This window comes from Heptranchias perlo, chromosome 20, assembly GCF_035084215.1.
Source record: "Heptranchias perlo isolate sHepPer1 chromosome 20, sHepPer1.hap1, whole genome shotgun sequence".
NCBI classification, from domain to species: domain Eukaryota; kingdom Metazoa; phylum Chordata; class Chondrichthyes; order Hexanchiformes; family Hexanchidae; genus Heptranchias; species Heptranchias perlo.
This window is the reverse complement of record NC_090344.1, coordinates 45256656-45284059: the sequence shown is the minus strand read 5'-3', so window position 1 is coordinate 45284059 and position 27404 is coordinate 45256656. Positions and strand designations below refer to the sequence as shown.

Genomic DNA, 27404 nt, shown 5'->3' with positions numbered 1-27404 from the left:
CATCGATCCTTGTCTTGTCCAATAAATGGCACAAGCAGCAATATTGCTAACTATGAGGAGGAGAGGGGGGAAACTGGCCAATTTCAGAGAAAATTGTAGGAGATGTATCAACGACCATGATGATGAGAGCTCCATGCACCCACACAAACATCTGCCAGTGTTTCCGATAGCAAGAAAAGGAAGAATAGAGTTCAAAAGACAAAGAATAAACTGCACATGCTGAAAATCTAAAATAAAAACAGAAAGTGCTAGACATACGTAACAGCTTTATCAACATCCACAAACATGTCCTTTCTCTTTTCAGAGGCCTGTTGTGTTTTTCCAGCATTTTCTCTTTTTAAAAAAATAACAGGAGGAAATGTGACTCTGACATTGTGGAGTTTGCAATTCAGGTATTCTGCTTGCAATGAATGTTGCTGGACACTGGTCAACCCCGGTGCAAGATATTTTCTGAGTACATTCAGAATCATTCTTTCCAATGTTGTTTTAATCAAAATAGGATCTTAACGCGAGAATGGCAGGACAGCTGAATGCAATTTAAAAAAAACATTTTGTAATTGAAACTTAACTGTGTAACCGCTGTGGATCCAAAGGAGTGAGGGACACAAACATACCTGTCCATGGACGTCAGCAGTTCAAAAGAAAGGGCCACCACCAGCTTCTCAGGGCAACAAGTGATGGGCAATAAATCTGGCCATGCCAGCAATGCGCAGAATCCAGGAATGGATTAAAAAACAAGTTTCCAAACAACTGGCTAGCTACTGTCAAATCACAGCCCCTGAGCCATCACTATTCACCATTACATGACCAGAAAAACATACAATAAAACTAGAAAACTTATTTTAATAATACTTCAAGCCCAAGGTCTCATTAACACTGGAAAGTGTGCGTTATCTCTCATTTATTTTCAAAACATGATCTTGTGAAGCTTCATTTTCCTTGCTTGCCAACAGCAACACTCAGAAATCTAGGCTGAAGTCTTATGCAATTTACCTTCTTCCCATCCCAGTTGGTATTTTGGAGAGGCCTCAGCATTGCTGATCATGACAATGGGTTGGATGGGGTGGAGCATGGAGATCTCAGGAAAAACTTGCAAATGTGCTATTTGAGATCTGCTTTTTTTTGTTCTTAGAAATTAAAAAAAACAAACACCACACCACATGGTGGTAATTTGGAGATAACTTGAGGCAATACAACAAAAATATTCAAAAGACTGCACATTCACCCCTCTTAATTGAAATTTTTTCAGAAAACAGTCATCACAGTAACATCTTAAATATCATGTGAGGGCGACAATTTATAACAATTGTCTATATTAGGCCTGTGTACTTTTAACCATACATAACGTAGTTAGTTATTCACTCTTACACCAGCACGACCGTGAAGTGGTCGGATTATAGGACTCTGCATATCCCTGTAATTCCACCATTCAGTACAAAAGGTGGGAATGCTCCTCCTGGTCTTATTTTTAAAATCAAGGATTCATGCATGTTCTTTAACTAAACAACAGGACAGGCTTGGGGAGAGGGAACATTGGCCAAGGTTCCAATCCTTTGCAACACAATCAACTCGAGCAGAATTATAGTATTTAATGAGGAGGCATTTAAAAACCAGCTTGGATATACTTCTGTCTGAACCATGTGCCTGGAAGAAGTAGTAATTATGTGTTTTTGAAATGCTGTTTTGAGATCTTAGACCCTGCAAACTTCTCTGTTGAGTCAGTATGGAGTTTTTTTCTTGAAACAAATCTGGGTCAAGGGAATTGTTGAGAAACTTCTCACATAGCTGGAGAGTGGTATACTCTGCTGAGGGTACAATCAAAGCATATTATTGGAGTAGATCAGAGGGAGCTTTACCCTGCACCAGACACATGTAGCCTGACCTGGAAGCTGTTGACGCAATTACTTCCTAGAAAATGAACTGTTACTGTTCCATTCTCCAGCTCAAATATCCCTCATCTTCGTGAGCAGAAAATTTGTCTCCCAAGAAGGAGAAAAAAAATCAAATTAAGACATCATCACCTTCATGAAATTAGCCGAGTGACCAAAACATGATGGTTTAAAGTCTTCAACAAGCACTCAATAATATCCTACTCACTTCCTGATCAGTAGCACTGACAACTTAGGACTAACAACCAGACTGTTAAAGCAGAAATGGATTACTTATGAGTTACTGTGCTGTTTTAGCACCATTTCTTCAAAGGCTTCTAAATAACTTAAGACTGAAAAAAATCCTGTCCATCACCCTGGTGGATCTGCCTATCTGTGTCTTTCAGCAAACCAGAGTTCAGATGGTTTAATGTCACTGAAGTAATATTAAAAGAATGTACTATTTTTAACAAGGTCTCAGTATGTTCATTGGAAAATGCACAGACTGGTGTGGGATTGAATTATCCAGACCAAGGCAGTCACCAGTTCAGTCGCCAATCTGTGGCCAATTAGCTGCTCTTGACAGGTTTGGGAGTGGAAATGCAGTAGGGAAATGATCAGCAAATTTTCCTGCTTCTAATCTCTGTGCAGTGACAGTGCTGGAAAGTGCACGTCTGAATATCAGCCAAAGACTGGCTTCATCTGTGACTACCGCCATCGCTTAGCAGCAGTCGCTCCCAGGGCTGGCAAACGTTGTTTCCTTGTTTTCAAATCCCTCCATGACCTCGCCCATCCCAATCACTGTAACCTCCTCCAGCCCTATAACCCTCCGAGATCTCTGCCTTCCTCCAATTATTGCCTCTTGCCCATCCCCAATTTTAATCACTCCACCATTGGCTGCCTTGCCTTCTGCTGCCTAGGCCCTAAACTTTGTAATTCCCTCCTCAAACCTCTCCACCTCTCTACCTTTCTCTCCTCCTTTAAGACACTTCTTAAAATCTACCTCTTTGACCAAGCTTTTGGTCACCTGTCCTAATACCTCTATGTGGCTCGGTGTCAAATTTTGTTTGTTAATGCTCCTGTGAAGTGTCTTGGAACGTTTTACTATGTGAAAGCTGCTACATAAATGCAAGTTGTTGTTTATACAACAACAACTTGCATTTCAGATGCAAGTTAGATTTCAGAGGGCTGGTGCCTGTGGAACTGTATTTAGCAAGGAAAGTCACTCCCTTCATGAGAAAAAAGTAGTGGTGGCGGTGGTGGGGACGACTTCATTTTTCCCTTTTTGGATCTTTCTGTCCAAAGCACCATTCCCCAATCAAGAGGTACAGTAATGTAGTTGTCATTGTGACTGGACTAACAACTTTCAAAGTTTCAAATCTCACTATGGTAAGTTGTGAATTGAATTCAATTAATCTAAAAAAAAGCATCTGGTTCATTAATGCCCTTCCTTCAGGGAAGTCAACTACCCATCCCTATCCACTCTGGTTTCCAACTGGCACTACGTGGTTGATTCTTAATGCCCTCTCAGGGCAGCAAGGGATGGGCAACGATTGTGGCTTCAGCAGCGCCACTCACGTCTCAAGAGGAAATTTTAAAAATCTGACGATGGACGAATGGTCTTTCAACCCTTTGGAACTATGACTGTGGTATCACAGAAGGAATAGAGTCATCTTTGTAAACGTGGGTTTAACCAACAGACACAAAACAAAGACCCAACACTGTTGATATGAAAAAACAATACTTACTCATTTCTCTTCAGATGAATGATGTGCTCACGGCCTTCCACCTGAATGGCATATGACAGTCTGTCCTGAGGCATGAAACACAATAAAAATCAACGCTTAGCATATTGTTTTAAGAATGGAATAAATCATTTATTGACAAAATAACCTACAATGGGTTACATATTATACTTATGAGAATTAAAGGAAAAACTTTTATCTGCTGAAAAAGGCTGAATTGAAACCTCTGACTTGGACACAAAAAAATCAGTGGAAATACTAGTTTAATGGAATCCTGTAACACTGGGATTACTCATCAATGGTAGTAACGGTATTGAAATTTGTACCTGACGACCATGCGGGCTTACAACTATAACTGTTTGCTTGCTGAGTAACTGATCTCAATCAGTAGAGGAGAGGGGTTCAATAGGAGTAGCAAGTCCCTTTTGACACATTTCCAGCTGGTAACAGAGCGGTACCGGCAGAGTCCAGGAAGCAGGCTACCAGGCTGTGTGCTTTCTCAAGAATGAAACATGTGAAGAGAGGAAGAGAAACCTTTTGTTGGAATATTTCCAGTGTACTTTATCTCAAAGCGGCCATGTTTTAAAATGTCTTCCCCCTCACTCCCACAAAATTTGTACTGACCTCTTCTGTCCATTTTAATACAAACCATGGGTGCAATCATTAGAAAGAATTGGTTCCAAGTTAATCCTCATTTAGCATCTGTGGCAAGTTTCATTTACCAATTGAACCAACTCTGCAACCACAGTGGATTTTAAAGCAGTTTTTGGCAAATCTGCACTGTGTGTCAAATATTACTGAACTGCATTATTTGTTCATCTATGGGAAATAAAAGCAATAAAGCAAATAAAATGTGTGGGAATCAGAAGATCGCAAGTCTAAGCCCCAATCCAAAACTTTGAGCACATAATCCAGGCTGACACTTCAGTGCAGTACTGAAGGAGTACTGCAATGTCTGTGGGACGAGACGTGAAACCCAGGTCCCGTCTGCCATCTTTCGGATGAGACGTTAAACCGAGTCCCTCTCAGGTGGACTAAAAGATCCCATGGCACTATTCGAAGAAAAGCAAGGGAATGTCCTGGCCAATATTTATTCCTCAACCAACATCATTAAAAACAGATCATTTGGACTTTTATCTCCTTGTTGTATGCAAATTGGCTGCTGCATTACCCTACATTACAACAGTGACTACACTTCAAAAATACTTAATTGGCGGTGCAGCGCTTAACGACATCCTGAGCTGATGAAAAGGGTTATATAAATGCAAGTTCTTTTTTTTATTTATTAAATAAACACTTGCTGACTAATTTCTGCCACGTAAACAGCAACGAGTAACACAGCTGCTGAATATGATATTACTTGAAGGTTGGTGCCAAGAAAATAACAAACAGAGCAGCTTCAATAAAAATGTTCAAAATATTTTAAACAAAAAAAAAGTTTACTCAAGACCATTTGAGCAGAGTCGCAATAAATATTGAGGAAAAATAACATGCACATCAAGGAAAGCCCCTCTTTCCAAATCAATTACATCTGAGGACTTGACTATTATGTTATTGCACAAAAACAGAGGGTCCATTGCAGGAATATGCCAACTACACTTTGAACAAAACACAAGGCACTTCATCACTTGTGGGGTATAATGTCACATGTGGTTTTTGGATGACTGTCAAGCCCAATAGGTTCCTGTACAGACATAAAACAGAAATAAATGAAAACAGCTTGAAGTGCTTGGATGTTCGTAATAAAACCCACAGTTTTTTTTACTGCAGCTGAAGGTCGCGTGGCAATCAATGAATTCCTAAGATATCATAGCGGAAAATAGGTCAACAAAATTTGAAGGCTTAGAGACTTTATATGTTAGGCTAAACAATGCAGTCCATTGTTTAAGGTACAGTACATATCTTAATTTTAGTCTGAGAGGTTTTCCTCGCATTGTTTCATTGACTCAGTCAGAAGCACAACAGGTCTTGTTGACCAGACCAGTTTGTTTTGTGCAACTATCGGGAGAGTTCCAAGGGGCCGTGCCATGAAAGACTTCACAATATTAATTAGCAGAGGAATGGGAAATCATTTGGTTCACAATGCAATGAAACTGAAGAAAACAATGATTCATTGTCAAAAGTCCACACCACAAGAAGTATATCATCTGCTGCAACACAAACTTGAATCAGAGTTGGGCAGGATGCATAGCATTAGTTATACTCCCTAAAACAGGATGTCACTGCACATTGAGTATTTATGGCCACCACCAGTCTCGATTTTCTTCTCCCCACTTCTTCCTCCTCTCCTGATGGCACTGACTTTTTCTGAGGTATTGTTCAACAAGAGCCAGCAGCACTCAACCAAATGCCCATTATTCATCCTAGTCTGGAGTTCCCTCCCTAAACCTCTCCGCCTCTCTACTGCTCTCTCCTTCTTTAAGACGCTCCTTAAAATCTATTGGTCACCTGTCCTAATATCTCCTTATGTGGCTCAATGCCACATTTTGTTTGATAACGCTCTTGCGAAGCGCCTTGGGACGTTTCACTACGATAAAGGTGCTATATAAATGCAGATGTTTTTCTAGTCCGCTTAGCAGGCAATTGAATTGAGGTGGTATCACAGTTAAACTCAATCATGTCCTCACTTGATACATATCTTTCCAGCAGGGATCACTGGATAGCCATCAGAAATATGAACCATTGCTCATCTTTGCCCTCTCCAGTCTAGTGGTGCTGAGGTCAATTGCAACAGCCCAACCTGCTGCCCCCAGAGGAGATCATCTAACTCAGCACAAACTGGGAATTGAACCTGGATCTGGCTTGGTATTACATCGCATGTCTTTGGCAATAGCAACATCTTGAGGCTATGAAAGCACCAATTAGGATTTTGAAGGTAGTGGGGTAATCAGGCAATGTATTGGAGGTGGAATAATGTGGACATGGCTGACAGTGCAGATGTGGGGTAAAAAGTTCAGTTCAGTATCAAACAAGGTTACATATCATTGGATTCAGTCTGAGCAGGCAGCCAGGGAGTTGGAGCTGGAGTCAAAAGGTGCAAGTAGAAGCCGAAGAGGAAGGCTTCAGTTTTGCCAACAATGAGCTGAAGAACATTGTCCCTCATCTGGGACTTTACAGTGAACACGCCATCAGCTAGTTCAGCAAAATCATTGAAATTAATGTGCCAGTGAAAAACTCAAGTTGAACATTGTTGGCATACTTGGGGAAGCTGACTTCATGCTTGTGGTTAATATCACCCAAGTGGAACATGTAAATGATGAATAGAAGTGGACAAAGCATGGAGTCCTGGGGCATACCAGAGGTGATTGTGTGGACACAGGAGGTGAAATGGAAGAGATTTTGGGACTGTATTGCGACAGGTATAGCAGAACCACAAGAGAGCTGTGCCACCGAGGTGGCAGAGAGGTCAAGAGACATGAGGAGGGGCAACAACATTATTTTTACACTCACACAGAATGATCATGGTGTAGACAAGTCAGAAACTGAATTGGAGGCACTTGAAATGGGAAAGGTGAGCACTTACTTGAGTAACAGTGACAAGTTCAGAGACCTTGGACAGAAAGGTCAGGTTAGACGTGGGATAGTAGTTTGTTTTTTGAAGGAGCAGATGAGGACAACATTTCTGAAAAGGGTAGGGTTGCAATGTTAGCAAACTACCAGATTTCCACTACTCTGTGTGTGAAAAAGTGCTTCCTGATTTCACTCCAAAATGGGACAGCTCTGATATTAAGATTGCTCCACTGGAGGAAATAGTTTCTCTCCTGTGACGACCCTCATGAATCCCTTAATCATTTTAAACACTTTGATTAGATCACCCTTAAACATACTAAACTCAAAGGAATACAAGCCAAGTTTATGCAACCTGTCCTCAAAAAAAATCACTGTATAAAAGCCATTTTTTGTCCCTTTCATTGTAAAAACTGAGCAACACAGTTGGTACAATCAGGCTAATAGTCAATCTGCACAATTATTTTCCAACATACCTGAGTAGAGGGAGCTTGGCCAGCATCTCGCTTCTCTCTTTCTGTCAGCTGTCGTGGGATTGTAATTTCATAGCCAGACAGCTTCGATGTTTGGTAGGATGTTGGATACAAATCATCTATGAAGAAAAAGCACGAACATGAAAATTCAAATTTTGTTGAATAATGGAGCAACATTGCAGTTAAAATTTACATGGAAATTTATTCTGTAAAATGTAGTTCACAAATTGCAACAAAATATAAGTTTTTAAATCACTTAGGAACGAGCAATGTGATTTGTACACCATTTGATTGATATTTTTCAAGCCATGGCTAAGGGTTGTGGGGCAACCTCGACACGGGTACAAAAATGACCTGTGGTTTTTAAAACTGCCTGCTTTTTTTTTTACCTTGCTGCATGGACAGATCAAAATGTATTTTCGTTCAGGGGGGATTAACTTATTTTGAACATACATACACTTCCTTTATACTTACAGGAAGGTTACATTACATCAAAAAGTAGCACCCTTATTGTTCCTTTTTAGCTTTTCTAAGTACAATGTTATTCCTGATTAAAGTGCCATTTTTTTCCATTGCAAAATGACTGGGCACTTACATTGAAACAATTGAGTAATTACCCAAATCCAGCCTTCTTCCACCTGGTTGACTCAGCCCTTATGAACCCATCACACCCAAGCAATCATGTTGCAAAATAACAGGAACATCAAACTAAGCTAACTTACTTAAATGATGTGGAGATGCCGGTGATGGACTGGGGTTGACAACTGTAAACAATTTTACAACACCAAGTTATAGTCCAACAATTTTATTTTAAAATCCACAAGCTTTCGGAGGCTTCCTCCTTCGTCAGGAGGAAGGACGGTTCCTCCTTTCCACATTCACCTGAGGAAGGAGGAAGCCTCCGAAAGCTTGTGGATTTTAAAATAAAATTGTTGGACTATAACTTGGTGTTGTAAAATTGTTTACAACTTACTTAAAAACAACTGTCCAGAGAGGAACCCTCTCCATTTCCAAATTTCTGTTCAGCGTTTAGTCACATTACTAATGTTGCGAAACAAAAAGTGAGGGGGAGGGTTTTTTTTAAAAAAATTGAACTGCCTTACAGCTTCCAACTTCTTAAGTTTCACAATAAGAGTGACGACCACAAAGGCAGCAGGCCCAATTCATAACTTTTCTCTCAAAATGCTCTCCACTTGCCACTTTCCCCAAGTGGATTTCTCATTTGCAACTGTATAAATAACTCCAGCCCTTGTTGCCACATGCTGTGAAATGCTTCATACTTCAGACATAATGGCTAGAAATGCAAATGTAACCCAATATTTAGTGTTGGGACTTGGAAAGGGCCATCATGTCACATTACTAGAGCAGTCTTTTAATTTCTGTTCTCAGAAATTTGTGCAGCTTTGCAGACACACACAGCTAGAAATTCTTCTATGCATTATCCCATTACCAGTCAATATTGGGGAAGTGATTTTGACTATGGGATAAATTTAACGCATGGAGGAATATCCATCCAACCGCAAGTCGTACCATAGTAAATACTCTTGCTTACATAGAAACATAGAAAATAGGAGCAAGAGTAGGCCATTCGGCCCTTCGGGCCTGCTCTGCCATTCAAGATGATCATGGCTGATTGTCTAACTCAGTACCTTGTTCCCGCTTTTTCCCCATATCCGTTGATTGCTTTAGCATTAAGAAATATATCTATCTCCTTCTTGAACACATCTAGTGACTTGGCCTCCAGTGCCTTCTGTGGTAGAGAATTCTTCAGGTTCACCACCCTCTGAGTAAAGAAATTTCTCCTCATTTTGGTTCTAAATGGCATACCCCGTATCCTGAGACTGTGACCCCTCGTTCTGGACTCCCCAGCCATCGGGAACATCCTCCCTGCATCTAGTCTGTCTAGTCCTGTTAGAATTTTATATGTTTCGATGAGATCACCTCTTATTCTTCGAAACTCGAGTGAAGAAAGGCCGAGTCGACCCAATCTCTCCTCATTCGTCAGTCCTACCATCCCAGGAATCAGTCTGGTAAACCTTCGTTGCACTCCCTCCATGGCAAGGACATCCTTCCTCAGATAAGGAGACCAAAACTGCACACAATACTCCAGATGTGGTCTCACCAAGGCCCTGTATAACTGCAGTAAGACATCCCTGCTCCTCTACTCGAATCCTCTTGCAATGAAGGCGAACATACCATTCGCCTTCCTAACTGCTTGCTGCACCGGAATGCTTGCTTTCAGCAACTGGTGTACAAGGACACTCAGGTCTCGTTGCACCTCCCCTTTTCCCAATCTATCACCATTCAGATAATAATCTGCCTTCCTGTTTTTACAACCAGAATTGATAACCTCACATTTATCCACATTATACTGCATCTGCCATGTTCTTGCCCACTCACCCAACTTGTCTCAATCACATTAGAGCCTCTTTGCATCCTCCTCACAGCTCACATTCCACCCCAGCTTTGTGTCGGCTGCAAACTTGGAAATGTTACATTTAGTTCCCTCATCCAAATCATTGATATATATTGTGAATAGCTGGGGCCCAAGCACAGATCCCTGCGGTAACCCACTAGTCACTGCCTGCCACCCGGAAAAAGACCCGTTTATTCCTACTCTCTGTTTCCTGTCTGTCAACCAATTCTCAATCCATGCCAGTATATTCCCCCCAATCCCATGTTCTTTAATTTTGCACACTAACCTCTTGTGTGGGACCTTATCAAAAGCCTTCTGAAAATCCAAACACACCACATCCACTGGTTCTCCCCTGTCCATTCTACAAGTTACATCCTCAAAAAACTCCAGTAGATTTGTTAAGCATGATTTCCCTTTCATAAACCCATGCTGACTTGGTCCAATCCTGTTAATGCCCTCCAAGTGTTCTGTTATCACATCTTTTATAATAGACTCTAGCATTTTCCCCACTACTGATGTTAGGCTAACTGGTCTGTAATTCCCTGTTTTTTCTCTCCCTCCTTTTTTAAATACCCTCCAATCTGTAGGAACTGTTCCAGAGTCGATAGAATTTTGGAAGATGACAACCAATGCATCCACTATTTCCAGGGCCACTTCCTTTAGTACTCTGGGATGTAGATTATCAGGCCCTGGGGATTTGTCAGCCTTTAGCCCCATTAATTTCCCTAGCATTATTTTTTTACTAATACTGGTTTCCTTCAGTTCCTCCTTCTCACTAGTCCCTTGGTTTCCTAATATTTCTGGCAGATTATTTGTGTCCTCCTTTGTGAAGACAGAACCAAAGTATGTGTTTAATTGTTCTGCCATTTCTTTGTTCCCCATTATAATTTCCCTCATTTCTGACGGTAAGGGACCTACATTTGTCTTCACTCATCTTTTTCTCGTGACATATTTATAGAAGCTTTTACAGTCAGTTTTTATGTTCCCTGCTAGTTTACTCTCATACTCTATTTTTCCCCTCTTATTCATAAGAGCATAAGAACAAAAGAAATAGGAGCAGGAGTAGGCCAATCGGCCCCTCGAGCCTGCTCCGCCATTCAATAAGATCATGGCTGATCTGATCCCAACCTCAAATCTAAAGAACACAAGGAGGAGCAGGACCCGGCCACGCAGCCCCTGGGCCCACTCCGCCACCCACAGGGCCTTGACCGATCCGAACTCAGCTTCATGTCCAATTTCCTGCTCGCTCCCCGTAACCCCGAATTCCCTTTACTTCTGGGAAACTGTCTATTTCTGTTTTAAATTTATTTAATGATGTAGCTTCAATCTCTTTGTCCTCCTTTGCTGAATTCTGAACTGCTCCCAATCCTCTGGCTTGCTGCTTTTTCTGGCAATTTTATATGTCTCCTCTTTGGATCTAATACTATCCCTAATTTCTTTTGTAAGCCACGGTTGAGCCACCTTTCCTGTTTTATTTTTACGCCTGACAGGAATGAATAATTGTTGTAATTCCTACACACGTTCTTTAAATATTAGCCATTGCCTATCCACTGTCTTCCCTTTTAGTAAAGTTCCCCAATCTATCATAGCCAACTCGCACCTCATACTTTTGTAATTTCCTTACATCATGAGTTAAAAGGGGCATTGTCTTGAAGAATGTTTGGCCTAAGTGTTCGTTAATGTTTAGAGAACACAAAGAGCTGTGCATCATTTTCGTCACAATGGCATTGCCAACTCACTACTTCCTGATTTACCATATCTTCTCTTCTACTCCTGTACATGAAGTCATGCCCTGCAAAATAGGTCTTGGCATTTCACCTTGATTTCTTAGCTTAAAAAAAACTGTCCAAATACTGACAAAGATTTAAGAGATACTGAGTCAAACTGCATTGGGAAAGTATCCAAAAATGTTTTAATGGAAACATTGGCAAGGTGCTAAGTATATTTAAAGGTTGCTGCAACACTCACAGTCACTATTTGACCTGTACCCTGCAGTGACTCCAAGAATTATCTGTTAATCATCACCAGTTACAGAGACCGCCACTTTTAACTCATAAAACCCCCATGGTTGGAATAAAATTTGATAAATAGCAAAAGATTGTTTTGACTGGTTGACGAGTTGGTAACAAAGATTAATGATTATTACCAGAAGAACAAAGAAGAAAGTTGGAAGTTTGTTCACACATACACACAAAAACACACGAATGCTTGACCACAAGTGGCTATTGAGGCATAGACTACAACAGTATTTAAAGGGAATTGAATTTGAAGAGTTCACACTTGCACAGACACACTGGAACGAATGGTGTCCTCCTGCTTTTTGTTATTTGTTCTCAGCGTGAGAAACATTGGCAAGGTCACATTTATTGCCCATCCCTAGTTGCCCCAAGGTGGTGGTGTGCCACCTTCTTGAACGCTGCTGTCCTTGGTTGCTGCTGCGTTCCCACTATGGTGTTGTAGTTTCTATGAAAACTAAAAAACTGTTCACATTTCAGCAATGGAGCCATGGATCAACACCATAGGAACATAGGAACAGGAGTAGGCCATTCAGCCCCTCGTGCCTGCTCCGCCATTTGATAAGATCATGGCTGATCTGTGATCTAACTCCACATACCTGCCTTTGGCCCATATCCCTTAATACCTTTGGTTGCCAAAAAGCTATCTATCTCACATTTGAATTCAGCAATTGAGCTTGTATCAATTGCCGTTTGCGGAAGAGAGTTCCAAACTTCTACCACCTTTTGTGTGTAGAAATGTTTTCTAATCTCGCTCCTGAAAGGTCTGGCTGTAATTTTTAGACTGTGCCCCCTACTCCTAAAATCCCCAACCAGCGGAAATAGTTTCTCTCTATCCACCCTATCTGTTCCCCTCAATATCTTGTAAACCTTGATCAGATCACCCCTTAACTTTCTAAACTCTGGAGAATACAACCCCAATTTGTGTAATCTCTCCTTGTAACTTAACCCTTGAAGTCAGGGTATCATTCTAGTAAATCTACGCTGCACTCCCTCCAAGGCCAATATGTCCTTCCGAAGGTGCGGTGCCCAGAACTGCTCACAGTTATCCAGGTGCGGTCTAACCAGGGTTTTGTATAGCTGCAGCATAACTTCTGCCCCCTTGTACTCTTGTCCTCTAGATATAAAGGCCAGCATTCCATTAGCCTTATTGATTATTTTCTGCACCTGTTCATGACACTTCAATGATCGATGTACCTGAACCCCTAAGTCCCTTTGGACATCCACTGTTTTTAACTTTTTACCATTTAGAAAGTACCCTGTTCTATCCTTTTTTCATCCAAAGTTGATGACCTCACATTTTTCTACATTGAATTCCATTTGCCACAGTTTTGCCCATTCACCTAATCTATCAATATCACTTTGTAATTTTATGTTTTCATCTACACTGCTTACAATGCCACCAATCTTTGTGTCATCGGCAAACTTAGATATGAAACTTTCTATGCCTTCATCTAAGTCGTTCATAAATATTGTGAATAATTGAGGCCCCAAGACAGATCCCTGCAGGACTCCACTAGTCACATCCTGCCAATGTGAGTACCTACCCATTATCCCTACTCTCTGTCGCCTTTCGCTCAGCCAACTTCCTCACCAAGTCCGTACTTTTCCCTCGATTCCATGGGCTTCTATCTTAGCTAACAGTCTCTTATGTGGGACCTTATCAAATGCCTTCTAGAAGTCCATGTAAATAACATCCATTGACATTCCCCTGTCCACTACTTTAGCCACCTCTTCAAAAAATTCAATCAGGTTTGTCAGGCATGACCTACCTTTCACAAATCCATGCTGGCTCTCTCTGATTAACTGAAAATTCTCGAGGTGTTCAGTCACCCTATCCTTAATTATAGACTCCAGCATTTTCCCCACAACAGATGTTAGGCTAACTGGTCTATAATTCCCTGGTTTCCCTCTCTCTCCTTTCTTAAAAAGCGGAGTGACATGTGCAATTTTCCAATCTAGAGGGACAGTTCCACATCCAAACAAACCAAAATTATGTCTAGAGCCACTTCTATACTGTGGTATTGCTGCCAGTTCAAAACCAACGGGTCTCCAGCAGCTGGCTGCAGCAGCAGCAAATTCGTCAGATCTGCAGAGACGTGCAGTTGGAAAGACTCGATTTTTTATTGTGACTACCGCCAGTCTTCAGAGCTGTAAAGTGTGTCCAGTAAATACTCATGACTTGCTTAGCTCGTGTGCTTATGTCATGCTTTTGGTCCACCCAAACTGAACTTTAAATGACCCGCCTCAGCATTGGATGCCTCTCACTCTTTGCGTTCAAGATCATTTGATGCAGATGATGATACCAAGCAGACTGGCCACAGTGATGGCAAAAAAAAGACTAAGAGATTTAAAGGGGGAATTTTAACTCCCGGGCGGCCAGACAATTCCGGCAAGATGCCTGCCATAAACGGGCATCCAGAGGCAGCTTGCCAGGTTCGGGTTGGCGCTTTATTGAGCTGTTTGGAGGCAACCTGGCCATTCGAGGGTTTCCAGAATGTGAGAAGGAGGAAGAGTCCGGGATGGCAGTGACCCAAACTAAATTTGTGGAGTCCAGAGAAACATTCCTGCTTCTCCTGGCCCCACAAAATTAAGTTTTTGTTTTTTCCTTGGAGGGTCTCTGCTTCTGGGCCGACAGCTTCCACTTCCACAGCAGACCCGAATTAGTATAAATTCACAAGTCTGAGCTGCCCGGCTTTAAGACAGCCTCATGGCAGAAAAACAGCAGTAGGTGGTCTAGTTTCCACCGGGCAGAGGGAGTTAAAATAGCCCTAAAGATCACAGTTGATTCACTATGCTTTTTTCGTGTATACTTGGGAGGGGCGCAGTTTTACCACTCTTCCGCAATCCGGACTTCGAGAACCACACAATATATAAATGGCTTTAAGGAGACTGATCTTCATGGGTTATATGATCTCGTTCTCTCCTTCGAGTTATTTATTCAACACATTTATTGAATCAAAGATGTTCACCCCTTTTCTTAATTTTCTATTGTTCAAACCTGAATGTAGCAGTAACTCAGTCCTCAAATATTTTTAACATTTGGTAAATTCTTAGAACGGACTTGGACTTAGAATGCAGAGCCTTCCACCCCAAAACCCCATCCAACAAATCCCCAGAAACAAGAACCAAACAAGTTGCCTCAACTCCTGGGCCCACAGGGCGCTAAATTGGGCCGTGTAGCGCCCATTGTTTCGGCTACACGGCCTCTCCGATACGCACGCATGTTTCCTGTGTGCCCCAGACGCCATCTTGGTATAAGAGTTAGCGCATGTGCAAATACCGAACGCTGGAAGCATGTGAAGTAGGGAGAAAATGAGTGCAGTGTGCAACGCTGATTTAAAGTGATACACACCATTTTCGACCTTAACACTCAACTCAACGGCACAGTCTTTTCCCCGACCATCTAAACGTGTCTTACAGTGCCTGAAGGAGCCCCCACCAGTGCAAGTGGTCATGCAGATGTTGCAGGTTAGTTGCTGGATTATTGCTTCTGGCTGCTGGAGGGGTAGGAAGTGTTTTTTGAAGCCCCCTATTCTTATTGAGAGTTCCTACACTTTTGAGAGTGCTTTGGCAGGTACTGCCTTACGGGTCGGAAAGTTACAACCGTGGTTGAACAACATTCCTGCCAACCATGGGCGGCCTGCTCGGGCTCCCGCTGGGCATTGAGCACGACTGGGAGCATGCAGAGAGGCCATGCATAGCAGGTCAAGCTGCGAGGAGACGGAGGACAAGAAGGTGCAGGGCACTGAGCAGGAGGCCCTACCCAATGAGGGCCTTCTGGGATCAATTCTCTTACCTCAACATGACCGAGAAGGATTGCATCAGACGCCTGAGGTTCACCAAGGAAGCCGTCACTGAGATCTGTCAACTGGTGTGGCCACACCTGCAGCCTGAGAGCAGAGTGAGGACAGCATGCCTGTGGCTGTGAAGGTCACCGTGGCGCTGAATTTCTACGGCTCAAGATCATTTCAGGCCTCTGCTGGCCACGTGCAACATCTCGCAGTATGCAGTGCGCTGCTGTATAAGGGAGGTCACAGACGCACTGTACCACATGAGGAACAGGTTCATCACCTTCCCTCTGCACAGAGACAAGCAGAACGAGCGAGCACGGGAGTTCACTCACATTGCTAGCTTCCCCATGGTGCAGGGTGCCACTGACTGCACACATGCTGCCCTGCGTACCCCGCACATCAACTCAGCCGACTTCGTCAACCGAAAGGGCTTCCACTCCCTCAATGGGCGGCTGGTGTGTGACCACATGCATCAGCTCATGGAGGTCGATGCCCGCTACCCTGGGAGCAGTCACGACGCCTTCGTCATGCGGCAGTCCAACATGCCAGCTATCTTTCACCCGTCTCGGCAAGTCAAAGGTTGGCTACTGGGCGACAAGGGCTATCCCCTCATGCCATGGCTCATGACACTGGTCAGGAACCCACGCACACGTGCACAGCAGGCCTATAATGAGATCCATGCTGCCACACGCAACATCGTGGAGCACACCATAGGCCTCCTCAAACAACGCTTCCGCTGTCTGGACCGGTCTGGAGGAGCCCTGCAGTACTCCCTTGAGCGGGTGGGCAAATTTGTGGTGGCATGCTGCATGCTGCACAACCTCACCATCATGAGGGACCAGCCTTTGCCACCAATGATTGCAGAAGACCCTGAGCCAGAGGTGGAGGAGGAGGAGAAAGAGGCGGAGGAGCAAGAGGCTGAGGAGGAGGAAGAGTACCTTTTGTTCATGTGCCTTTATCTAGCCTAGTGCTCGTACGAGGTGTTTCCCCAGTGGCTGGAGCGTGGTTGGTGGGAGGCCGCTGGCCTTAAATGAAGGTGTGTGCAGATGGCCTTGGAGGACGACCTTGAGCAGCTATGGGCCAGAGGGCCCGGCTTCAGACTTCACCATCTCAGCATGGGCTGCAGCAGTCTGGCCTGGCTGGCCAATAGGCAACAACAGGGGCACTGGCGGAGTGGCAGGGGTGGGAGCAGGAAGGCTGTCTTCCTGAAATAGGACAGCAGGTCCGACTGCCATGGCGCCACTGCCATTCTCCCGGGGCGGCGCCTCAGCAATCCTGGTGATCCGAGCTGGAGAACGGATTGCTGGATTGCTGTGACGCCCTGGAAGCCCTGTTCCACAGTGGTCCCCAGAGCCACGATTGCAGCAATCGGAGCTTCCAAGGCAGCAGTCTGAGCTGCAAATGCAGCAGTCAGACCTTGGCTGGCAGATGTTTGTGCTGCAATGGAAGCTGTGACATCGGTCATCAGACGCTGCATCATGGTGGGTTCTACAGGTGTGCTGATGGAGGTGACCATCCGTTCCATGTTGGAAAGGATGGGCTCCAAGCTCTGCGCAGAGCCCTGCGCCACGTTTGAGGTGGACTCCTCCATGGCCTTCTCACTGTGCGCAGGCTTTCTGGCAGGCTTTCCAGTGCCCCAAGCATTTGGTGGTGTACGCCCATCAGCTGTCTTCTGTAGCCTGGCCCATCGAAGTCCTCATCTGACTCCTCTGCAGCTGAACTAGTGAGTGACCTCGCCCTCCAGCAAGCTGGCACCTGTGGTATCCGTTCCCCGACCCCTGCCCGGGCTCCTGCGCACTTGTGCTCGGTGTCTCACCATGTGCAGATCCCTCCTCTAACATAACCTCTAAAGGATGTGCAGTGTCAGTCTCTGAGCTGGTGGAAGCAAGTGTCAGATCAAGTGACGGTGTGGCTTCAGTGTCCTCCTCCTCCTCCTCCTTCTCAGTCGGTGCTGCCACATGTTCTTGGGTATCTGCAATTTCAAAGGGAAACAGGTTGAGCTGTGGAATGGGGAGAGGAGCAAGTAAGAAGTGTGTGCTGAAAGCATGTGCAGCACATGAGTCAGAAAAGATTATGGGAGGAGGGAGATATGGAAAAGGAGAAGGAGCATTAGATATGCAGAGACCCCCTTCATCGGGACCTCCAGCTTGACATGTTGTGACGGCTGCAGCGACGGCCCGCCCAATGATCCTGAGCACTGTCTCCTCGAGGGGGGTGAGGACGTGTAAACGTGCCCGTCCACCCTCAGGTCCCTCCTGCTGCCGGTTGTTATGCACCACCTTCTCCTGCAAGACAGAGGACAGTGTGTCAGTGAGTGTCCTGCAAAGTGTGTGGGTGATGTGCCTGTCATGGTCGAATAGCTGCCAGTTTGTGTGACTTGTGAGTGGTGGTTGTGTGGTCTGCAAGTGTGGTACTATGTGCAGATGTGATGCCGTATGCCGAGTGCAGCATTGCATATGATTGGGCAGTGTTTGTTGGTGGGTGGATGACAGGAGGTGCCGTGCGTGGAGCAGTGGTGCAGTTGGTAGGATATGCTACTTGACACTTGTATTCACTCACCATGACCACTCGTGTCAAATCATTGTACATCTTCCGGCACTGCACCCACGTGCGTGGTGCAATGCTCCTGGTGTTTACTTCCTGCGCCACAGCCTGCCTATGCCTGCGGAGCTGCAATCTGGAGAGTCTCTGGCTACCCTGCGGTTACATACTGGCCCTCCTTTCGTCCACGCCTTCCACCAGGGCCTCCAGAGCATCATCCGAGAAGCGTGGCCGGTCCAGCTATTCTCGTGGCCATCTTTTCCTCCTGCAAGTAAGCTGCGTACCTGCCATTTTAAATGCGCCTGCACCTTTAAGAGGTGCAGGCTGCTGATGACGTGTGTTGTGCACGCCCCATTTCCAACTTTCTCATTCTCCGTGCAGCCTTTCAGCAGCGTGGGTTGCGCTGGCTGCATGGAGATTTCATGGTTAGTAGCAGGCAGCACGAGGTTCACGTGCTGCCTGCATGGGGTCTGTTGGGCGCGGGGTGCGCTACCACTGCCCGAAACGGACCCTTATCCAATTTTTTCCCCCCCATTGCTCCCAGTATAAACACTAATTCCAAGAAAACTGGATGTATAAATGTACTCCTCTCACAAGCACCGTGCAATCAACATGTACAATGGATTCATAAAATATAGCTGTCAGTGTACTCTCATGAAATATACGTGAAAATAATTCTTTCGCAATTAAATTTAAAAAATGGACTCAGACAGTACAATTGAGACCAACTAAAATCTCAGCAATTGTTCAGTCTAGATCTGGACAGTCCATCAGGCTTAACTTATATATTTGTGTTATTATTAAGGATAAGTCACTTTAAAAAAAGGGTTCTCCCCCGCCTCAGGTTTCTTTGCTTCCTAGCAAAGGGATAGGGAGTCAATGTGCTACCAGGCCACTCTGAAACTGACCATTTCGGTGTGCAGAGGCTGAGTTGCCCTCCCATGTTGTCGCTTTTTCTTGGCACCTGCCTGCCACAACACAGCTTGACATACAGGATCAGGAATCTTAGCTCTCCCTGTATCGAATGCAGTAAAAACAAATTTGGCACTCCAATAAATACAAAGGGACAGTCATTCATAGAATCATTACAGCACAGAAGGAGGCCATTCAGCCCATCGAGCCTGTGCTGGCTCTTCCTAAGAGGAATCCAGTTCGTCCCGTTTCCCCGCTTTTTCCCTGTCGCCCTGCAAATTTTTTGTCTTCAAATATTTATCCAATTTCTTTTTGAAAGTCATGAATGAATCTGCATCCACCAGCCTTTCAAGCAGTGCATTCCAGATCATAACTACTCACCACGTAAAAAAGTTTTTCCTCACGTCGCCTTTGGTTCTTTTGCCAATCATCTTAAATCTGTGTCCTCAACCCTTCGGCCAATGGGAACAATTTCTCTTTATTTACTTTATCTAAACCCATCATGATTTTCAACACTTCTATCAAATCCCCTCTCAACCTTCTCTGCTCCAAGGAGAACAACCCCAGCTTCTCCATTCTATCCACATAACTGAAGTCACTCATTCCTGGAACCATCCGAATAAATCTTTTCTGCATCCTCTGTAAGGCCTTCACATCCTTCCTAAATCCTTTCTCAATTCCAAGCTGCAGCAAAAATATTCTGTGACAGAAGTAAATGTTGATTGCACAGCAAGAAATGTTCACATTCCATCCATGTTATAACACTTATTGGGTTTGATCCCCAGTCTAACATGATTGAGCCGACCTCAGCCAGGGACATCACAAAGTTTGAACGTGTGTTTTTTTTACGAAAGTTCCTCTGATGTTCTCACGTTGTTTCACTGACAAATAAACACTACTTTGTTTTTCTTCCTTCAAGATGCCAATAGCATAATGTTTGCAGCAGATCTCATAAATACTGATCTATGCATATTGGAAGAATAAAACCTTTGTTTACAGAAACCCTTCAAATTTGGTGGAGTTATTGTGCACAGATTCATGAATTTTCAATTTCTTACTGATTTTATAAAGAGTCTTGCAGAGTTGACAACACATTTCTTTTGACAGGATAATTCTACATTTTCTTCATTTGTTGAAAATTATTACAAAGACTATCTTGTGATGAAAGATAAATGGATTCAAGTGAATCAATAGCATAATTCATCTCTTTTTTTCCCAGATACCTACACATGCATACAAACATTTTTATTTTCTCTCCTCTTTTAGACTATTTGCTATTCCCTGGGTGAGAGGGCAGGCAATTGGTTCACAAACCTCCTGTCAACTGAGCTGCGAGGTTGATAAGATTAGCACATTACTTACTCCACCCCTGGGAAAAGCTCAGCCTCTGATTCACATCTTCCTGGGTTGTGCCTCTGATTTCACCACAGGTCATGACACTTGGCACAGCAGTTCAAAACACAATTTCAGTGAATCAACAGACAGACAGACAAATCTGCCTTTCCAGTAGTAATGACAAAGTCAGCTGGTCACGCTTTTCCCAGTTGAATTGCTTGGGAAAAAGTAAAAGTACAGGATGAATATGATTCAATGGGGCATAATTTTAATTTTGTTTTTCACAAGTCATCGGATGGAACATCTATTTGAACACATCAAAGCCAACTTGTGCATATCCATCTAACACAAAAAATTTACGTTTGAGGTTGAACAAGATTGGCATTTTTAAACAGCAAAAAATCCAGTTTTTAAAAACATTTTACCACTTGTAAAATGTGACTGACCCATTCCCTGTCTCCGAGGATACTCAGCAACAGTTGTGTGTAAGGCAGAGTCCAACTTCATTCCAACCATTTCTCCTTTTGCACATAAATCTACCTCAGAGCTTCATCTTTTATCTTGCACATGGGCAAAAGGAAGACCTTTCTTTGCATGTCAAGGAGTTCTGAGCAACAAAGAAAACTGTTTGAACAAATATCTTCCACTAAACAAGCTTAACCTGCATCAAGTCTCTGCTGTCATTGAAGTAAGTTGAGAAAAACCTAGTGATTTTTACCTCTTCTCTTCACGATCCTGAAGTATTATATCCAGGCTAAAGCTGGCATCCACTAAGTCTTCCAGTACCTAAATGAATCAATCATTAATTGAAACAGATGATAATTCCAGCCAATACCATTGAGTTCTCCTCAGAGCCTTACAAAGCCATAATATTGCACTTGGAGCCACCCACCACCATATCTCACTGACGAGTTCTGGATCACATAAACAGAATCCACTGCTAAGTCCATCAACAAAACAGCAACATATGCAAAAACCAGCACCATAATTCTTTCAGTAATACCTGGAACATACAGTATAAGACTTCCCTTCTGATGCCATCCAACACATTATTCCTGAAGATGCCAAATGGAATGGAGGACAATAGGCAACCTTGCCTCACTCCTCTTTTGAGAGAAGTAGGTTCAGTGAGTCTCCCATTGACCATTACATAGCTCTTGGAGCTGGAGTACATATCCTGGATAAAATCCAAGATTTTGCCTTGTACTACTACAGTTTCCAGCTTCTTCAGGAGAGCCACAAGGGAATAGTTCAAAACTTTTATAAAGCCCTTTGAAAGTAACACAAGTGGTAAGCCCTATGATCTCATATAAAGCCACAACCATGATGAAACAGGAAACATGAAATGTACAACCAGTGAAGACAGTTGACTAAAGCCAGATGAGACCACAATTGGAATATCTGGATTGGGCATGCAACCTTCTTAGCCACAAAGTTAACCCATCCTTTTATGGCTTCTGAAGAAACTTCCATCCAAGAAACGAGCAAAGAATGCATGTGTATGTTGTCCCGTACAAGGTATATTGGAGAGCACTGAATACAGCAGCAGTGTTTAATTGTTGTATCAGTGCAAAGCAGTTATTGTATAAAAATTCTCTCCATCCACAGTCAGGGTGGCAAATGGAATTCAATGTAGGCAAATGTGAGGTCATCCACTTTGGACCAAAAAAGGATAGAACAGGGTACTTTCTAAATGGTAAAAAGTTAAAAACAGTGGATGTCCAAAGGGACTTAGGGGTTCAGGTACATAGATCATTGAAGTGTCATGAACAGGTGCAGGAAATAATCAACAAGGCTAATAGAATGCTGGCCTTTATATCCAGAGGACTGGAGTACAAGGAGGCAGAAGTCATGCTGCAGCTATACAAAACCCTGGTTAGACCGCACCTGGAGTACTGTGAACAGTTCTGGGCATCGCACCTTTGGACGGACATATTGGCCTTGGAGGGAGTGCAGCGTAGGTTTAATAGAATGATACCCGGACTTCAAGGGTTAAGCTACGAGGAGAGATTATACAAATTGGGGTTGTATTCTCCAGAGTTTAGAAAGTTAAGGGGTGATCTGATCAAGGTTTACAAGATATTGAGGGGAACAGATAGGGTGGATAGAGAGAAACTATTTCCGCTGGTTGGGGATTCTAGGAGTAGGGGGCACAGTCTAAAAATTAGAGCCAGACCTTTCAGAAGTGAGATTAGAAAACACTTCTATACACAAAGGGTGGTAGAAGTTTGGAACTCTCTTCCGCAAACGGCAATTGATACTAGCTCAATTGCTAATTTTAAATCTGAGATAGATAGCTTTTTGGCAACCAAAGGTATTAAGGGATATGGGCCAAAGGCGGGTACATGGAGTTAGATCACAGATCAGCCATGATCTTATCAAATGGCGGAGCAGGCTCGAGGGGCTGAATGGCCTACTCCTGTTCCTATGTTCCTATGGGTTCAACCTGACACTGCTGCAAAGCAGAGTGAGACCACTTGGAGGAGAGTCTCACACTACTTTGCTGCAGTGCCAGACAAGGCCTTAACCCCAGACGTTCATCACACAAGTTTAGAGGTGAAATGGAAACTTACTGTGTGAATGCACCCTTATATATTACTACTATCAGAAAAGGTGTACTTTTTGGCAGTGTTGCACTTGGTAGGAATCTAATTTGAAGGGCAAGTGTAACCATTAGAATCAAACCACTGACCTGCATATTCTAAAGGGAGATTCCATTCTGCATCTTTCAGTCACCTATTGCTCGTTATAGTGTTTAGAATTTTGCGACTCCTGGTTAGATGCAATCGGGGAATAGACATTTTGTGTCCCAATTCCCTGGTTCAATAACAGGAAGTTCCATTACACTAAGAACATGAATGGTGACAAGAGACTTGGACAACAATCGCACTAAGGGTGTCACTGGAATTGAGCAACATCAGTGTTTAGAGAACATTTACAGTGAAAAACTATACATGTACTATTGTTGCTGCAGTCTGAATCAGCAGCTGAGGCAGCTGCAGTATTAAGTTTCGAACAAAAATATTGTACATATTGGTTTTGGCCGTCACAACAGATGAATGAGAGTCAAAGTAAAGCAGTGCAACACAATTTCATTTCCAACACATTGCTTCTCGAACCACCAGATCAAGACAATTAACTTGGTGCTATGATTCTTCCTAATTCCAATATCCTGAGCAGCAGAGGTTATTTGCTGCATGGTCCTGTTCTTGTGCTGAGGTAGTACTAAAGCACAGGAAGCTGTGATTATTTTTGCTTGGACATTACCATTAACTTCAGCTCTTGCCGTTTATACAAAGACACCTTTGAGCTTCAGTGCAGCTATGTAACTGGAGAGATTATTTTTGGTTTGTCCGATAAAGTGGGTCATTTTCACATCAAAGAAAAACTACTAAGCACGCAGATAGAAAGAAATTAACACCATCCTTTCTCACAAACAGGTTTAATCAGTGAACTGCAGGACAAATTACATCAAATTTAAAAGGGTAACTGCAGTCTATTATTGATAATTCAAAGTCATGTATTGCGCTACAAATGAGAATTATCCAATATTTGAATTAAGCAACGTCAACAACACAGCTAAGTGGCAAATTTGGTCGCAAAACGTTTGAATTATTAGATCATATGAATCAAGCAACTTGAAATTAAGAGAGGACTGTAATGACATTTTATTTGTGCACTTCATGCAATACTCACATCACGCTTCAGGTCTACTTGCGTCCATCTGGAAGAAATGGTCAATATTTCATCCTATGTAATGGCCGCCCACTGTTTCACGATTTTTTTTTAAAGCAGCCATACAACACAGTGCTACTTTACATTGCAGCACTAATACGATGCTGCGCTAAAGAATGGTGGAACATAGAAACTTGCCTGTGATTCCCCATACTGTGAGTTAATAATCCTCATAGGGAGGTGTTAGGAGAATCCAAGTGGCATCAAACATGAGCGAATTCAACGGATGACGTCAAGAAATACAATACAAATAAAAAAGAAATCAAAGATTTTAAAAGCTGCAGCCGTTCGATGGCTGCAGGCATTCGATGAAGTGAGACATTCACTCCATTGGTCATAATCTCATTGAAAGATATAAGATTCTGAAGGGGCTTGACAGGGTAGATGCTGAGAGGCTGTTTCCCCTGGCTGGAGAGTCTAGAACTAGAGGGCATTGTCGCAGGACAAGGGGTCAGTCATTTAAGACTGAGATGAGGAGGAATTTCTTCACTCAGAGGGTTGTGAATCTTTGGAATTGTCTACCCCAGGGGTCTGTAGATGCTGAGTCATTGAGTATATTCAAGACTGAGAGTGATTGATTTTTGGACTCTTGGGGAATCAAGGGATATGAGGATCGGGCAAGAGAGTGGAGTTGAGGTTGATCATCAGCCATGATCTTACTGAATGGCGGAGCAGGCTTGAGGGGCCTATTCCTGCTCCTATTTCATATGTTCTTCTGTCTGCTGTTCAATTTCCCTATTTCTGGATTAGCTGCGTGCTCATTGTAGCAGATACGACATTTCAGTAAATAACAAGTTTAATTGATAATGGAGGAGTCAATTTATTTCTCGGCCAATAAGCTCATCAGCTGTATCAATGTTGCTCAGCTTCCAAACACACAGCTCTCCAAATAAAAATGGACGGAGTGGTGAAAGTGCACACAGAGAAGCATTGTCAGAGTGTGAGCTGCAGAACATGCCTTCATTAAAGCATCAGTAACATCTCGTTGCCCCTTTGGAAGCATGATGAGCTTTTAGTTCCGAGTTTTAATCGGCACCTGCTCCAGGCAGGCAGGTGTATCTCATTAAAACTGTCTCAGCATTCACCTGCTGCCCTTGGTCACATAACCCAGTTCACCGCACACCGTGTGCAAACACACACACAATGAAGCAACACCAATTGGAAACTCACAGTGGCAATACGCTAATTTAAAGCCTTTGGATTTCTGCAGTAAATAAGCCATAGGTCATGGACTGGTTTTATAAATTGCACATTTCCTCCGAGGCTATGGGCGTGTGACATTGGAAGCCGACAGGTGAAAGTTTCTGTATACGGCACTCTTTGATGGAAGAGGTGGTGGTCATTCAGACTGTCCTAATGAAAGCTGCTTCCTTAGAACACAGGATCATATAGGAAACCACCCATGTTATATTCAGCAGAAGGACCACTGTAAGTCCAATTTCAGGAAGGATGTGGTATAATACGAAAGATAACAAATTGAGACACTTCCTGCTGCCTTTATATTTTCCTTCAACTTTCCCAATTAATGGAGATACAAAGTTCAAAGTTTTTCAAAACATTCTGGACCTGGGAGTTTGCAACTGTCTGGAATGAAAAAAATGGAATTGCAGATTAAAATGCAGCTGCTCTGGGATTTTCCCCTCACTCCCTCTTCCTCAGAGGACAAAAGCAATTCCCAGTGCAGTACTGAACCATTCAGGCTACAAAGGCCCCAGGTAAACTCTCTGGTCCTTGCTGAGTTTGCTGGTCTGAGTTCGGGGTCATGATTAGAGTACCGCAATAGCCTCTTGGTGCTCCTGGACGAAAGAAAGGGAAAAACATAAAAACTGACAAGAGTTCCTGAATCAAAGGAATAAATGGAGCTCAAATGAGGACTGCTGAGTGGGCTCAGCTGTGATGCTGTTTATGGTTAAATAGTATCCCATTGCTCATTAACTTCACACCTGGAGAATGGCCACTCAGGCGAGATAATATAGAAGAGACAGCATCTATGTAATTGTGTCAGAACAAGTCACAACCTTCAGGAAGGAAAGAAAGAAAGACTTGCATGTATATGGCACCTTTCACGACCTCAGGACATCCCAAAGCGCTTCACAGCCAATGAAGGGTTTTTTTGAAGTGTAGTCATGGTTGTAATGTAGCAAACGCAGCAACCAATCTGCACACAGCAAAGTCCCACAAACAGCAATGTGATAATGACCAGATAATCTGTTTTTTAGTGATGTTGGTTGAGCGATAAATGTTGGCCAGAACACTGGGGAGAACTTCCTTGCTCTTCTTCAAAATAGTTCCCTGGGATCTTTTACATCCACCGGAGAGGGCAGATGGGGCCTCAGTTTAACATCTTATCCAAATGACAGTATTTCCAACAGCCTAGATTTTGTGCTCAAGTCTTTGGAATGGGACTTGAACCCACAACCTTCTGACTCAGAAGCGAGAGTGCTAACCACTGAGCCAAGGCTGACACCTCGGAAAGAGGAAAGTAATGAACTGAAGACAATGATAAAAATAAGTAAAGACACCTATTCTTTATCACATTCACTGTTTATTCAGGGATGAGAAGAGGAGGGGAAATCCTGAACAGTGCAAATCATTTGATGCAATGAACAGTCTCAATGGGGCAAATAACCTTTCCTCATTCAGTACTTTCATATCTTTAACACATCTTCCACTTCCAAACAGAAGTACACATGATTTCTAATGTATAGGATACTATTTCAAAAATTCTAATTGGTAATTCTGATAAATGGTTCCCTCCTTGCAAACATATCAACCACTCCACCTCACTCTTCACTGTACCATAGATACAAACACAATTCAAAGCACTCAAAGTGACCTTCCTGTAACCCACTCATTAATCAGATTTCAGTAAAAGCTAAGGTAGCATGCAGCCTACTTAAAGAACCCATGTGCACAAGATAGCCATTTATCGTGTGATGTGGAATCATCTGTTATTTCCTGAGAGACTGCTGACCCCCCTTATTCCTTCTCGTAAACAAGCTTTAAAAAATCTGTACGAAGTGCATACAGGACTGAAATTGTTTTCTCTCACTTTTGTCAAGA

At 43.2% G+C, this 27404-nt stretch overlaps 1 protein-coding gene across 2 annotated transcripts in view; it reads right to left on the bottom strand.

The window, feature by feature from the left end:
- LOC137335792 (disintegrin and metalloproteinase domain-containing protein 9-like) overlaps nt 1-27404 on the bottom strand; it is an 80339-nt gene that overhangs the window by 45623 nt on the left and 7312 nt on the right. For both annotated transcript variants that reach the window (XM_068001205.1, XM_068001206.1), the window contains exons 2-3: nt 7597-7712; nt 3617-3681 (exon numbers count right to left, since the gene is read on the bottom strand). In XM_068001205.1, coding sequence (XP_067857306.1) covers nt 3617-3681; nt 7597-7712 — 181 coding nt within the window. The remainder of the gene's footprint in view (nt 1-3616; nt 3682-7596; nt 7713-27404) is intronic.